Source organism: Alosa pseudoharengus, unplaced genomic scaffold (genome assembly GCF_046254945.1).
Source record: "Alosa pseudoharengus isolate Yale_2024_CS ecotype anadromous, Long Island Sound unplaced genomic scaffold, YU_APseudo_1.1 YU_APseudo_1.1_scf_4, whole genome shotgun sequence".
Lineage (NCBI taxonomy): Eukaryota > Metazoa > Chordata > Actinopteri > Clupeiformes > Clupeidae > Alosa > Alosa pseudoharengus.
Genome location: NW_027468774.1, coordinates 20,492,635 through 20,506,842, shown reverse-complemented (window position 1 = coordinate 20,506,842; position 14,208 = coordinate 20,492,635). Strand labels below are relative to the sequence as shown.

At 40.5% G+C, this 14,208-nt stretch overlaps 3 protein-coding genes across 3 annotated transcripts; 2 read left to right on the top strand and 1 right to left on the bottom strand.

Moving 5' to 3' along the window:
• Positions 1-60: 60 nt before the first annotated feature.
• narfl (nuclear prelamin A recognition factor-like) lies at positions 61-6,543 on the top strand. Its single transcript, XM_076265243.1, has 11 exons — positions 61-231; positions 654-749; positions 889-1,032; positions 1,336-1,468; positions 1,749-1,883; positions 2,114-2,232; positions 2,923-3,052; positions 3,158-3,230; positions 3,406-3,543; positions 4,711-4,868; positions 5,726-6,543. The coding sequence occupies exons 1-11, from the start codon at positions 166-168 to the stop codon at positions 5,965-5,967; spliced, it is 1,434 nt and encodes a 477-aa protein (XP_076121358.1). The 5' UTR covers positions 61-165; the 3' UTR covers positions 5,968-6,543.
• Positions 6,544-8,340: 1,797 nt separating this feature from the next.
• On the bottom strand, positions 8,341-12,343 carry hagh (hydroxyacylglutathione hydrolase). The gene is made up of 9 exons (XM_076265249.1): positions 12,202-12,343; positions 10,964-11,139; positions 10,764-10,828; positions 10,314-10,431; positions 10,096-10,204; positions 9,866-9,969; positions 9,200-9,301; positions 9,041-9,120; positions 8,341-8,951 (listed from the first exon to the last, which is right to left on the bottom strand). Exons 1-9 carry the CDS (start codon positions 12,269-12,271, stop codon positions 8,852-8,854), a joined length of 924 nt encoding a protein of 307 aa, XP_076121364.1. The 5' UTR covers positions 12,272-12,343; the 3' UTR covers positions 8,341-8,851.
• A 259-nt stretch (positions 12,344-12,602) lies between these two features.
• Positions 12,603-13,461, top strand: fahd1 (fumarylacetoacetate hydrolase domain containing 1). The gene has a single exon (XM_076265254.1). It carries the CDS (start codon positions 12,665-12,667, stop codon positions 13,319-13,321), a length of 657 nt encoding a protein of 218 aa, XP_076121369.1. The 5' UTR covers positions 12,603-12,664; the 3' UTR covers positions 13,322-13,461.
• Positions 13,462-14,208: the final 747 nt, after the last annotated feature.

Here is a 14,208-nt window from a genome sequence, read left to right as displayed (position 1 = left end):
AAAATGAAGAAGAAGAAGAAGAAGAAGAAGAAGAAGAAGAAACAATTGCTGACTGTGCCTTTAAGTGCACCAGACGGGCTCTGAGTGCACTAACAGTTTAGCGACATGCTGCGACAGTTTTTGAGCGTTCATAGAAAGTGTGGCTTTACGGCACATTGATCCAACATGGCTTCACACTTCAGTGGTGTTTTACAGTTAACGGATCTAGATGATTTCATCACTCCGTCACAGGTACGCTGAAAGACGAAAATGATTATGCTGTTAAACCGATTTCATACGGTGATGCTTATAAATATAAGCCGTAGCCTATGTTCGTCGTTAATTATCATGTAGATCAACCAAGCTAACGTTAGCCAGCACAACCCCTACAACAACAGTCATGACATGACTCATGTAAGCAAGATGACATGAGATAAATGTCAGTGGATAAAAAAACTGAATCTGAAGTTGTAAATATGTAACATGATATTGTAACAATTCTGGCAAGGAGTTTGAAGTAACGTGAGCTAATGTTATTAGAGCTGTAGCCTACCATAGTATCATCTTGTCCTTGAATTTCCCCTAGGGGATCAATAAAGTATATATATCTATCTTCCCAGTTTCACATTGACTGCGTCATATTTTCTTTTGAACAAATTATTTTTGTTGTCCAGGAATGTGTGAAGCCAATCAAAGTAGAGAAGAAACAGGGTCGCTCATTGGCGAAAATACAAATTGAAGATGACGGGAGTTATTTTCAAGTTAATCAGGTAAGCTGAAAGGTTGTTTTATTGAGTGTGCATGTGTTAGACATAGGCTACACATATGCATAAAAAACAATATAGTGGCTCAGAAGCTTAAGAAGAACTTTAAAACCCTTTGAGCTGAGTAGTTTATCCCCACTTCTAGGATGGCGGAATGCAGAAGCTGGAGAAGGCCAAGATCACCCTGAACGACTGCTTGGCATGCAGTGGGTGCATCACTTCTGCTGAGAGTGTCCTGATCACGCAGCAGAGCCATGAGGAGCTGTTCAGAGTGCTTCGCCAGAACAAGGTGTGCATTGCATAGCATGGATGAATAAATTGAAGAACAATTCTGTGGTCTACTTTGTGACACTGACCCAACAACATTGCCCTATACCAAATGTCCCTGTATGTGATGTGTCTCTTAAGTGATATCATTGATAAAGGATCATATACTGAGAGCACAGAGCGCTGTCAGATTGGAACTGAAGCAGCTTTTTGCGGGCGATCTGAATTTATTTATTATGTTTAATTGATTGATCATCTGCTTGTTTAATCATCTGACTGATTGTAAATTTATTGTGTGTGTGTGTGTGTGTGTGGCATTGTGCAGCAACGGAGTGTCGCTGAGCAGCAGGTGGTGGTGGTGTCCGTCTCGCCTCAGTCCAGAGCCTCGCTGGCCGCCCGCTTTGGCCTGAGCAGCAGCGATGCCGGCAGGAGGCTCACATCCTTCTTTAAAAGCCATGGTGAGTTCAGAGCATGATTTGAAGACTCTTCCGGCTTTTTGTAAATATTTTACTATTTACCATTTAAAATCACCTAGAAATTTTACCCAGCACATACGAAGGAAATTAATAGAAAAGTTGAGAAAATGTGAAATGATTATTTTTACTTGAAAATGTACTTACATCTATACTTAATTTGCAGCCATTTAATTTCAAATTGGCAAGAAACTCATCAGTTTGCTCATTTGTTGCATGAAATATCCTTCATTTCTAAGAAAATCCATCTGCCTACTGATTTCAGGTGTTCACTATGTGTTTGACACCAGCTTCAGCCGCAACTTCAGCCTGTTGGAGAGCCAGAGGGAGTTTCTCCAGCGTTTCCGGAGGAAGGAGGAGGACAAGAAAGCATTGCCCATGCTAGCCTCCGCTTGCCCAGGTAAGGCACACCCTGTCCACTCCCATAAACCATCGGTCAGCCTGGAACCTGATAAACTAGTTTTTTTTTTAGACAATGTGTAAATCAAACCATATAGTGCCCCGAAGAGTGAGTGGTGTATAGGAAATCCTTTTTTAGACAACTTGCTTTTCTAGTTTTTATTGTAAGGCTGTCATGTCTTAATCAAATTCATTTGTATTATTTGTATGCATATGTGGTTGTGCGAATAGGTTGGATTTGTTATGCTGAAAAGACTCATGGTGAGTTCATCCTACCATACATTAGTACAACCCGTTCCCCACAGCAGATGATGGGCTCCCTGGTGAAGAATTACTTTGCTGAGCAAAAGGTATTAACCCTGAATTCACAGTCAGTTATACAATTAAGCCAAACAATATGTCATTATTTAAGCAGTTGTCTGTTTGAGACATTGGTACCATCACAGGTTTAACCATAGACCACAAACAGGTTTAACACAGTCCACAAATAGATCCTTTATTTACCACCAGCCTTTTCTTGTTAAGCTTGTCTCTCCCTTGCAAGCGCAGTAGTAACTGGTTCCATCCAATTATTTTTACCATTCAAATAACAAATCCTGACTGGAGACACTTGCAAATTAAAACTCAATTCGCAAGAGGGGTGGATTAATGTTCTATTCTGATGGGTATAATGTGACTACGGTCGATGGAAACAAGTTGCCATAAATTCACATTTTACTTTCGTATTCACAAGTTACGTGTCTGTAAACATTGCACTGACAGCCTTACGTTTTGATCCCATAGCTGTTCACAATTCCTCCCTTGTTTAGGGGCAGGTCCATTTTTAATTTGCATCACAAAGCATAGACATTTACATTGTTCATTACAAGTTTCATGCATGCACTAAACATATGCAAATGCATTGAATGAAAACCCGGCTTGTGAACAGTGGTGGTGCTGATGGTGTTACCTGGTGTTTGTTTGGCTTTTGTAACTTCTGAGTCTCTATTTAAGTGTATACGAGTCTTAATGAATTGGATGGCGTGTAACTCTCTGCGCAGGGCTTGTCTCCTCAGAAGATCTACCATGTTACTGTGATGCCCTGTTACGACAAAAAACTTGAGGCCTCCAGACCAGATTTCTACTTGAATGAATCGGAGACCAGAGAGGTGGACTGCGTCATCACTTCAGGTGTGAAGTTGGCGTGCTAACACAACCAGCCTTTATTTCTTGTCATGAAAATATATCCCTCACATTTTTTCTGTGTGGGTTTATGTACTATTTTGGCACTTTCAGGTGAAGTTCTGAAGATGTTGGAGGAGGAGGGTGTCTCTTTGAATGATGTTGAAGCTGCACCCTTAGACCCTATGTATGTAAATTAATTGTAAGGAAGAATTTTATAAATAGGTCACTTAACTGGTATTTCCAATAAACCGTGTGTGTGTGTGTGTGTGTGTGTGTGTGTGTGTGTGTGTGTGTGTGTGTGTGTGTGTGTGTGTGTGTGTGTGTGTGTGTGTGTGTGTGTGTGTGTGTGTGGTTACTAGGTTCAACCATGTATGTGGAGAGGAATTTTTGGCCCATGCTGGCAGTGGCTCAGGGGGATACCTGCACCATATCTACACCCATGCTGCCAAAGAGCTGTTTGGGGAGGAAGTGAAGGAGCTCACCTATAGAACTCTCAAGTGAGCCCAGCAGATTATATTACACTTTCACAAAGTCCAGAGTACACGTAAATGTGGATAAATAAAACTGTAGTAATCAGATCAAATTAGAGTCTAAGGTGAGAAATTAAAAGTAAATTGTATGTTTGTCATTTGGTGTCTATGAGTAAGACCGTTTGATGGATTAGAAAAAGGTGGTGTTTAGGAGTGGTTTCCTTGAATGTTATTTCAAGGAGTGAAGAGAACCTGAAGAACTTGATGACCCTTATTTATCAATTGAGTGTAGAAACCTGTGCAGATCTGAGTGCAGGAATCATCTTAAAACAGGACTCCCGTGTGATTCATGAAACGTTCGTATCACTCCAATTCTAGCGTAAGAATGAACATTATATTGGTAAATATGGTGGCTGAAAACAAGCGTAATTGAATATCTCATTTATTCTCATTGTAGAGGCTTCACGCCTAGAATTCAGATATGGAGGGGCATAATGCGTCAAAAAGTGAACATTTTCCGACTTTGAGTTGAGAGCCACGGTGATGTTGGAAGTCCAGCTGAACCAGTGTATCAAACTTTATTTCGCAGAGAGAACACATCATAACAATGCATTCATGACCTAACCGTACAACACATGCCATTTGTCCCAGAAAAAAGTAGTTTGTGGCTATACCGCATTTCTAAATACTCATTTTCATTGACAAAAGTAATGCTGTCCACATGATGGCTATCCTTAGCCATCAAATGTGTCAACATGACGGGCTACATTATGGAAAGTAGGCAACAAATGTGCTGGAAAAGTCTTAAGCCCTAGACTACTGTATATTCTATGAACATAACTGTCCAACTTTCCAATCCTCTGCCGATTTACTCTGCTGCACCGTAAGACTGCATTGCCAACTCAAAAACGTCCGTACACGATTTGAGACTTGACATGAGTTTTGAGTGTAGCCACCGATTGATAAATGCCATGCTTTGTGTGGAAATGAGTGTACGCCTGTCCTATGCCTGTTGTATGTCACATATTTGTTTCGTAAATGAGGGAGTTTTTTGACTAATGCTAAATTCTTTGTATATTTTTACATTTCTATGGCACAGGTTGTCTTTATCTTACAACGTAGTTGTGTGGTTTTGCGTATATGTCACAATATGATTTTGTTTGTCTGCACGCACACCACTTCTTTGTTTAACAGGAACAAAGACTTCCAAGAAATTACCCTTGAGAAAGATGGCGTCGTCTTACTGCGCTTTGCGGCCACCTATGGCTTCCGGAACATTCAAAACCTTGTACAGAAACTGAAGAGGGCAAAGTCACCCTATCATTTTGTGGAGGTCATGGCATGTCCATCAGGTGAGCATTGAACTCCTGCTGAATTCCTGTTCAATGCAGGTATAATAATCCACCTGATGCAAGAGTCATTGCATCTATGTCTAGGATCATTATTTCCAATTTAACTCTCTTGGCTCTTGCTTAAAGGTGCTCTAACCAATGTTACGCTGTTTCCAATCTAAAACATTTTTTGTCAAATACAGCAAAAATGACCTCACTATCCACTAGCTGCCAGTGCCCTATATAGACTGTAAAGAAACATTGTCTCTGTGGACAGCCCAGGCTCCAAAAACAGCAACAAAAGCAACCTTGTCCAGCATGAACCATAAAAACATAACAAACTGTTCCAGCCAATCACAGACGAGATGTGCATTGAGGAGAGTTTCAATTGCACGGGAGGGGAGGGGAGGGGGGAGTAGCGAGCTAGCTCTCCGTTTTGAACGCAACAGAAATAACGTTACCCAACATCGCTTAGAGCACCTTTAAAATGTGTATTTCTGTCTGTAAATCATTCCTTGGCTGTTTTCTCACTAGCTAAGGTAGGCTGGTTGTGTCATAGACTGTACTATCAACACATTCCTTCTGTCTCTCTCAATGCTTATCTATGTTAGATCTCTATGGTAATTCTTATGATACCTGACCTGCTAAGGCCAATTTATAGTCCAGGCGATAAGTGTCGCTCGACAAAAATGAACTGCTGCCGACAGATGTCGCGGAACTGCAGGCTTTCATAGTCCAGCGCCAGTGACAAATTGTGGAATAGAACGGAGGAATCCTCAGGAGCAGAGGAGCATTAAGTGCTGCTTTTAGATCTGAATAAGCTGTGCCTGGCCTCTGCTGTGTGGCGTGACGCACTGTCCACCTCCTCTCCTGTCCAGGCTGTCTGAACGGCGGAGGGCAGCTGAAGCCCCAGGGAGAGCAGTCCAATAAGGACCTGCTGCAGCAGGTGGAGACGCTGTACCAGGCCGAGCGCAGCACCGCGCCCGACGGGGACGCCCGCGTCAGCCAGCTCTACCACACCTGGCTGCAGACCGTCGGCGAAGAGCGGGCACGCCAGCTGCTCCATACCCAGTACCACGCTGTGGAGAAGGCCTCCAGTGGCCTCACCATGAAGTGGTGAGTGAGGACCCGACACGGGAGGACTCAAACTCCTCGGGTTATGACCACAAGCCGCTGGGCTTCTAAGCGCACAAAAGCGAGTCATGCCACTGCAAGGACAGAGGGAGGGAAAAGGAGTGAATGAGGGTGTTTGTGTAGAGTAAGGTCATCTCTCATATCTCTCTGACATGATCAAAGCAGTTGCCTTCTTTCTTTGTAACCTTGCCAATAATGTAGCTGCAGAGTAGAGTGTCCATTACTGCTTTGTGTAAATAATCCACTGAAGCCACGGCAATAGCATTTCCAGCTTGTTTGAAGAGGAACTGTTAAGATGTGAACTATCATGCTAGCAAGTATTTGTCTTGCACTAAAAAGCAGTTAAATGCACTGTGGCCTTTTGTTGACATCGTGTCCAAATGATTTTTGGGGCCTGATTACCTAAAGTGTAATAATATATTTATCCTTAGCTGAATTATCAGTAGTGCACACTGCATATTTATGTTTGTTAAGACATACAGTATTTTTTATTACATCTATGAATCTACCATCGCATGTATATAATCATTCCTGCCATATTTTCAACATGATATTATTCTATATAAATATTATACAATTATTTTCAATTTATGTTATATAAATGTTCAATATTTTACTTAATAAAATGTCTAATTTCAAAGTGTGAGTCTGTCATACATTGCGGTTGAAACACAAAAGCAAATGTCTTTAAATGTCTCCGAGATTTCTGTGAGATATCTTAGAGAAAGCTAAAGCGAGAGAATGCAGAATTATTTGTGAAGGAATCAAAGCAGCAGAAACCTGACCTAATCATGATTGATCCAAGGTGAGCCTCCACCTTTGACTAATGTGTTTGTAAAGTGCATTCCACGGAAGGTGAACTGTGCTTTGTTTGCAAGATAAACATGGAGTTCTAGATAGAAAGCTCACTGAACCTTGAACCTCAAATAATATTTGATTCGTAAAACAAAAGCAGAATCCTTGAGAAATTGTTACATGATAATTAACTAACTACATTACTATTGGAGTAATAATAATATTGAAGTCCAGTGTCTTGCTGCAGGAAGAACTGAATATGCAGAAGACTACATGTTATGACCTCACTCTTCAAATATTACCTTACAATCCCCACAACATATTGATTTTTGTTTTATGTGTGTCATTTTGCAGTTGGAGTAATAGTGTTAAATCAAGTGACTTGATATTCAACATGGCCGCCACATAGACATCTGGGCAAATGCAAACATCGATTCTTTGAGTCCTTATACAATAACCTTTCCAAAAATGTATAGTTTAGCAAATCCCCCAAAAATATATAGTGAACCTGACTATAACCAGGAGCAGTGGGCTACCTTGCTACAGCAGCGCGCGGGGAGTGAAGAGTTAGGTGCTTTGCTCAAGGGCACTTCAGCCGTGGCATGGGAGAGCAGTGCTCAACCACTTCCCCCGCCCACATTTTTCCTACTGGTCGGGGATCGAACCGGCAACCCTTCGGTTACAAGCCCAAAGCCTTGACAAGTAGGCCATGGCTGCCCATGACAACATAAGCGTAGTAGTCGTCCTGGAAGGACGGACACTACACTTGATCTCAGCCAAAAGGCTGAGAAGCTAAGTTTTGCAACTTATGGCCACCTTACACCAAACAACTTTGACAAGATTTGGGAAAGATTCTTGAAAGATTGTAGTCTTTTATCTAATGCCACCCATTCAAGCTTTACTCAAAAGAATCTTACAAGAATCTTTCCCAAATCTTGTCAAAAGTTGTTTGGTGTAAGGAGGCCATTAGATGAAAGAAATCCTAATTCCAAACTTCTTTAGAATTATGGAAAGACCCGGCTTCGCCTCAGATACAGTGAGCGACCTGAGTATTTATTTTTTTAACGTTGTCAACAGAGTGCATAGAGATCACACCGCAAATTTATCATAAGCATGAATTTACATGTCTGTCTGCAACTGAAAGTGTATTCTAGTTCTGTGCCAATTACATGCGCCCTTAACATAATCATGTTTCTAGTTCTGGTTCAGGTTCAAAGTTCAACTCGGAAATATTCATGACCAGAGTTAGAAATTATCTGTTCATGACAACAAACCAGTCCAACAAGCTGATTCCTGAGTCTGGTTAGACCTACAAAATCATCTTCGCACAATTCACCTTATTGCACAAGTTGTGTACCTCATCTGTTGTTTTTTTCTCAAAAGGACAGCCAAGGGCCAATAAGAATGAACTGACATTTTGTGCTGCTTAACAGTTTTATATAGGCTATGCAATGCTAAATAATTATTACATAATTTATAATGTTGACAAAACTAAATTTTTTTAAGAACGAAAAGTGCAAAATCTGCTGGATAACATTTCAAGATTTGACATGAATGCTGTTAGTGATGGGAAAAAAAGTTAAATAATTCTGTGTAAATCTAACTCTTTAAAGCAAAGGATGAAACAGTATTGCATCTTGAACAGACCTAATCCACATTAAAACTGTGCATATCGTATAACAGATTTACATAAACAAAATAGTACCACAAGCTATTGCTTTACACACAAATAGCAGAAGTTAGGCCTATAGCCTACATTGCTCAAAATGAAAATTCCCTGCTTTTCTTGTCATTTTATAACATTTAGGTGGTTACCCATCATCGGGTTTCCAACTTTAAGACCACAGCAATATTAAAATATCTTTTGTTATACATTTACAGGTCATATCATTCTGTACACGCTGCATGAACCAAATCATGTTTCAAATACCAGTGATGCCACAGAGAAACAGCATTTAAAAAGAAAAGCAAGTAAGCTAAAATAGCTTTGTTATTGTCAGAAGTAACTTTTGATACTCCTGGTATGTAGTGTGGTAGTAACAGAGTAGACTGTGGCATGGAAGGCTTTTTGGGCTTTAGTTCTTGGGGACACGGAAGTTGTCTTTCTCCTTTCGAATGCTTTGCATTGTGTCAATGGGGTCGCTAGTCTTTGCATGGTCCTGGACTGACTTCTCCCTAGTCAACAAAGACCAAGAATGATCAGCATAACCAGAAGAGACATTACACTTTCTTCAAGACATCTCAGAGAATGGACTACTCCTTACCGTACTCTCATAAATGGGTTAAACGAGAATTCATCAGCCAAGGTTGATGGGATGGTTGGTTCTCCATTTAAGCATTTTTCCTAATAAATAAAGGTATTTTGAATTAAATTTCAAACGTTTCTGGTCATAATCGGCTCAACTTGTGTCAGAGATAATTACCTTGGCCCAGGCAAGCTTTTTCCGAATTACTTCATTATCTGGTTCCACATGGCGTGCAAACTTCAGGTTGTTCACAGTGTATTCATGACCACAGAATACACGCTGACATTCAAAGAAGTTATTTAGTTACAGTGTGGATATGATTAATTTCCAAAATCAAATTATTAAGCTGAAATAAGAACAAATGCACAATGAAATACTAAAAGCAAATCAATGCACAATATATTAATCCATTACATATTTTACGTTAACATACCAGTCAACTCATATGTGCATATGAAGTATACATCTTAAGAATTACATACATCTATCAAGTACATGTCAAGGGATAGGTGGCCATTTCTAAACTATGGACTTCAACTCTTAAATATCACAACAAGAAAGGATGGTGCACTATTTCACCAATTCTTTCATTAATATGTGATGCCCATACACCCACAGTACTCAATCCTTCAAAATACCTCTTGAGCATCAGGTGTGAGAAATACAAAACAGACATGGATGTACTGTTGACTAAAGGTTGGCAATTAGGACTACTTGACAGATATTTCCTAAAATATAGGCTGATTAGAGTGGACAAGCATCTTTCCCTCAGCCATGTAGAAGTTATTGACCGATTGTCAACTCTGATTTACAAGTAATGCAGTTAAAGATAGGTATGTTTACCGTTTCAGAAGGGAGCTGACCAAGAGTCTCAATCAGTGCTTTGTACATCTGCTCTGCAGTGCCCTCAAAGAACTTCCCACAGCCAGCAACAAACAGGGTGTCTCCTGAACAGACATAAAACAAGTACCAGGTATTTTGTAGGAGTATTTTGTAATGACAGGTAAAACAACACACAACACATGCTATTGTCTGTGTTTATCAAGAATAGCCATACAAAATGCAGGACGAACCTGTGAAAACAGCTGGTGGTTCAGTGCTGTTCTCCTTGGTCACGAAGTAGCAGATGTGTCCAGTAGTGTGGCATGGAGTGAACAAGCATTTAACACTGAGTGAGCCAACCTGCAAGAACGGAGGAGACAAAACCATTGAATACATCTACATTGGAAAGTAACACCCTGCCTCCACACAAATGAACACAGGGCAGGTTGGGTACCTGGAAGAGACATACCTTGAATGTGTTGTCGTGTTTCACTTTATTGGTCAAGGCACCCACTCGGTCATCCCCTCCGTAGACTGTCAGCCCCGGAACCAGTTTTACCATTTTTTCATTCCCACCTGCATGGTCCCTATGTGAAAAAAACCCCATGATATGTGTGTGTATGTGTGTGTGTGTGTGTGTGTGTGTGTGTGTGTGTGTGTGTGTGTGTGTGTGTGTGTGTGTGTGTGTGTGTATATATATATATATATATATATATATATATATATATACACATATACATTTCCCATCTCCAACAATAGCCAGCTACAGGAAAGGTCTGGCAAGGCAATGTGCACTCAGTGTCACTTTCAATTTCAATTATAAAATTGTATTGAGTCGTATTTTGCAGATGCTTTTGAGGCTATTTTTTGTCTATTTACAGATGTTTTTTAACAAGGTACTTTAAAAATGATGACTTACCAGTGATGATGTGTGGTCATGACAGTTTTAAGTTTCACGCCATGCTTTTTTACCGCATCCACAACCTTACAGCAATAAAATAAGTATATCATGGATCAGTCAATAATCAGCAACCAATATAGGACATCTGAATATGTTTGTATGTTCACTGGTGTGTAGGTGTGTACCAAAACAAGTTCTCATAAAGTCTCTGTGTGTACCTTTACTGGCTCCACAGGATCAACAATGGCTGCTTCTTTTGTATCCTTATCAATGAGAAGGTACATATAATTATCTGAGAGTGCTGGAAGTAGTTCAATCTTCATGTCAGTTAGTTCCACAATAGAGGATTTTCTCACAACTGAACTGAGGGCGGCTGCTTGTATCTTAGGCGGAGCTAAAAGAAAGAGACAACGATGGTTAAAAAAAAGATAACTATCTAATGAAATGCACTCCAGGAAATTAAATGTCATAATTCAATTTTAGACCAAACCAAAACACATGCTAGACCACAATAATGACATGTTGCCTATTTGAAGGATAATAGTTTAGGCTACTTTCTTTGAGTATGAAAAGCATTAAACTGAATTTACCATTGGTTTACACCTTCACCATTTATGCAGAAGTAACTATTACTCCAATAGGTATTTGTCTCCCCCTTTGGCGAAGCTCAGTTCAGCCTAAACATGACTATTCCTCTATGGCTTCATTTGACCGAGTGTGCGCTTGTTCGTTTTATCTAGACTGCTGCTTTTGACCAGTCATCATGAGTCAGATTGGCAAATACACTCACTTTGATTACCTTTTGTTCTAAAGTGAATATCATGCATCCATAGTAGGCCTAGGCTATACGGCTATGTGGTGTTATATGTGAAATGTAATAGCAAAACATTAATTCAATAAATTTGCTACACAATTTTCAACGCATTATACAATATCTAAGTAGCGGTCAGTGAAAATGACGTGCCTCCTAGATTCGACAACTGTCAGAAACGACACAGCGGCACACATTAAAGTTGAAGAGATAGAAGCGCTGTGGCACAAGTTAGACAGATGTTCTACATCTTTCGAAGCACTTTTGTGTTCCTGTTTTGCCACATGCCATCAATCTGGCGCTGGACCATTATATATAAACACGCAAGAGCTCTACGATTAGCTTGTGAACATCTTCGCAATCAGTAATTGTGTTAAAACGTTTAACAGCGCTCATCCTGTGTTGCTGTTGTCACAGCATATGTAACATTTGTGACACCTGAGAAGAGTTGGGGATGACTGACGAAGTCAGTGCCCTGGTATAACTGGTTCACTCTAGTTCAGTGTAATAGACTAGTTGTAAGTTAACTGTACAGTAAATAACAAGACTGCGTTAAGTTAAGTAAGCAATAGATAACAAAAAGAAAGAAGGGGAGACGGTGACAGTGCATCGCTGAAAGAAAATCTTGGCCATTAAGTAACATACCAAATTTATACGTAGCAGCTCCAAAAACACCGAGAGTGCACGCACTCGCCAACAGTGACCTGTATAACATAGCAATATGACAGCTGTTGTCGAATATATGGTAACAGTACAAGAGGAAGCAGAAAGTTCCGTTTTAACTACAGTCCAGCCTTCTTTCAACTTTGACCCCATGTATAACCAATCGAATGTAGGGCGCGGCGTACGTAATCGGTTAATAAAATATTCAGTAAACTGAAAACATTATTGATAGAGAATAAATGAATACTCAATATACTATTGCGTTAAGTATAGTATATATACAATAGTGACTCTCCATAAGCATTTACTTCTATAAGCCATATTGTTTATTTACAATGAATTTTGTCTACTTTCGCATGCCGTACTTTATTGCGTTGTTGCCTAAGCTGTCATCGTTCAAAGGTCATTGCAGCAAACCGGTCTTTCACACTTTATCAGAGGAAGTATGACTTCAAGAAACCTCACACGCTTTTGGGAATGGGGGCGAAAGATTATTTGTGTTGGGAGGAATTACGCAGACCACGCAAAAGAGCTTAAAAACGCCATTCCAACTGAGCCTGTGCTTTTCCTGAAGCCACCGTCGGCATACCTGAGAGAGGGTAGCCCAATAATCGTGCCTGCATACTCAAGCAATCTGCATCATGAAGTTGAACTGGGGGTGGTCATTGGCAAAGCAGGAACAGCGATTCCCCGAGAATCTGCGATGGACCATGTGGCCGGCTATGTTCTTTGCTTAGACATGACTGCGCGAGACGTTCAAGACGACTGCAAGTCCAAAGGTCTACCTTGGACCCTTGCCAAAGCCTTCAACACATCCTGTCCTGTCAGTGAGTTCATTCCCAAAACCAAGATCCCTGACCCAGGGAACGTCAAACTGTGGTTAAAGGTGAATGACCAGATGAGGCAGAATGGCAGCACATCGCAAATGATTTTTTCCATACCATACCTCATAAACTACATCAGTGACATTATATCCCTGGAAGAGGGAGATCTGATCCTCACCGGAACTCCCAAGGGGGTGTCCAGCGTCCAGGAACACGATGAGATAGAGGCAGGGATAGAGGGCATTGTCACCATGTCTTTCAAAGTGGACAGGTTATGAAACTGAAATTCACCCTACACGTTCCATGCAGCCCATTGATGTTTTCAGTTGTATGGGTCCAGTTAGCCATAGGCTTTCTTTGACAGCTTGGATTTTAACAATAGCCTACAAATAAAATTATACCAAATACAAAATATGTACACCTGTGGTCAAGAAGTGCATTCTTTGACAATCACCCCTCATACAAATACTAAATGGCAAGACTAGGCCTACTATGGTTCCACTTGAAGCAGTGTAAAGAGATCAGCAGACACAGCTGTTAAGGTCAGTATTTCTCTTTGCCAACACAGAGAGAGAGAGAGACATGTGAAAAGATTTTCGATTTATTATTAGATGGATTATGTGAGGCATCACATGCAACTGGTAACACTGCAATAGCAAATAGTTTGCTTTTACATTGCAGATTGAATATTTGTTTGGGTGTTAAACGTCTACAGTAAGTGGCCAGAAGAGGGCAGTACAGTGCTCTCCAATTGCTGATGATATGGCAGGTTCTAAATCAAAACGTCTTGTATCGTTGTACTATGGTTTCTACATGTTTGGTCGCAACATTGGTTGGTGTCGGAAGATCTATCAGCAGTAAAACATGAAAAGTTGAAAAGAAAATGAAACCTATTTACATAGATTCATCATACTCGGAATAAATTTGGAAAAGAAAGCCGACAATATAGTGCTCAACGCACCCCTGTGACTCCCTTTGAGTCTTGAACTCAACTCTGGTATGTTCAGGTACAAGCATGATTGACTTCTGTCCCAAAGTAGCTGCATGATAAAACCTCAGGCCTACCCACCTACAGTCCTATTTCATCACAGCCACTCTGATGATGAATGTGCTATACAATGTAATTGCAGGAATTAGAAGCGGCTTGACACTATGATACACAGTC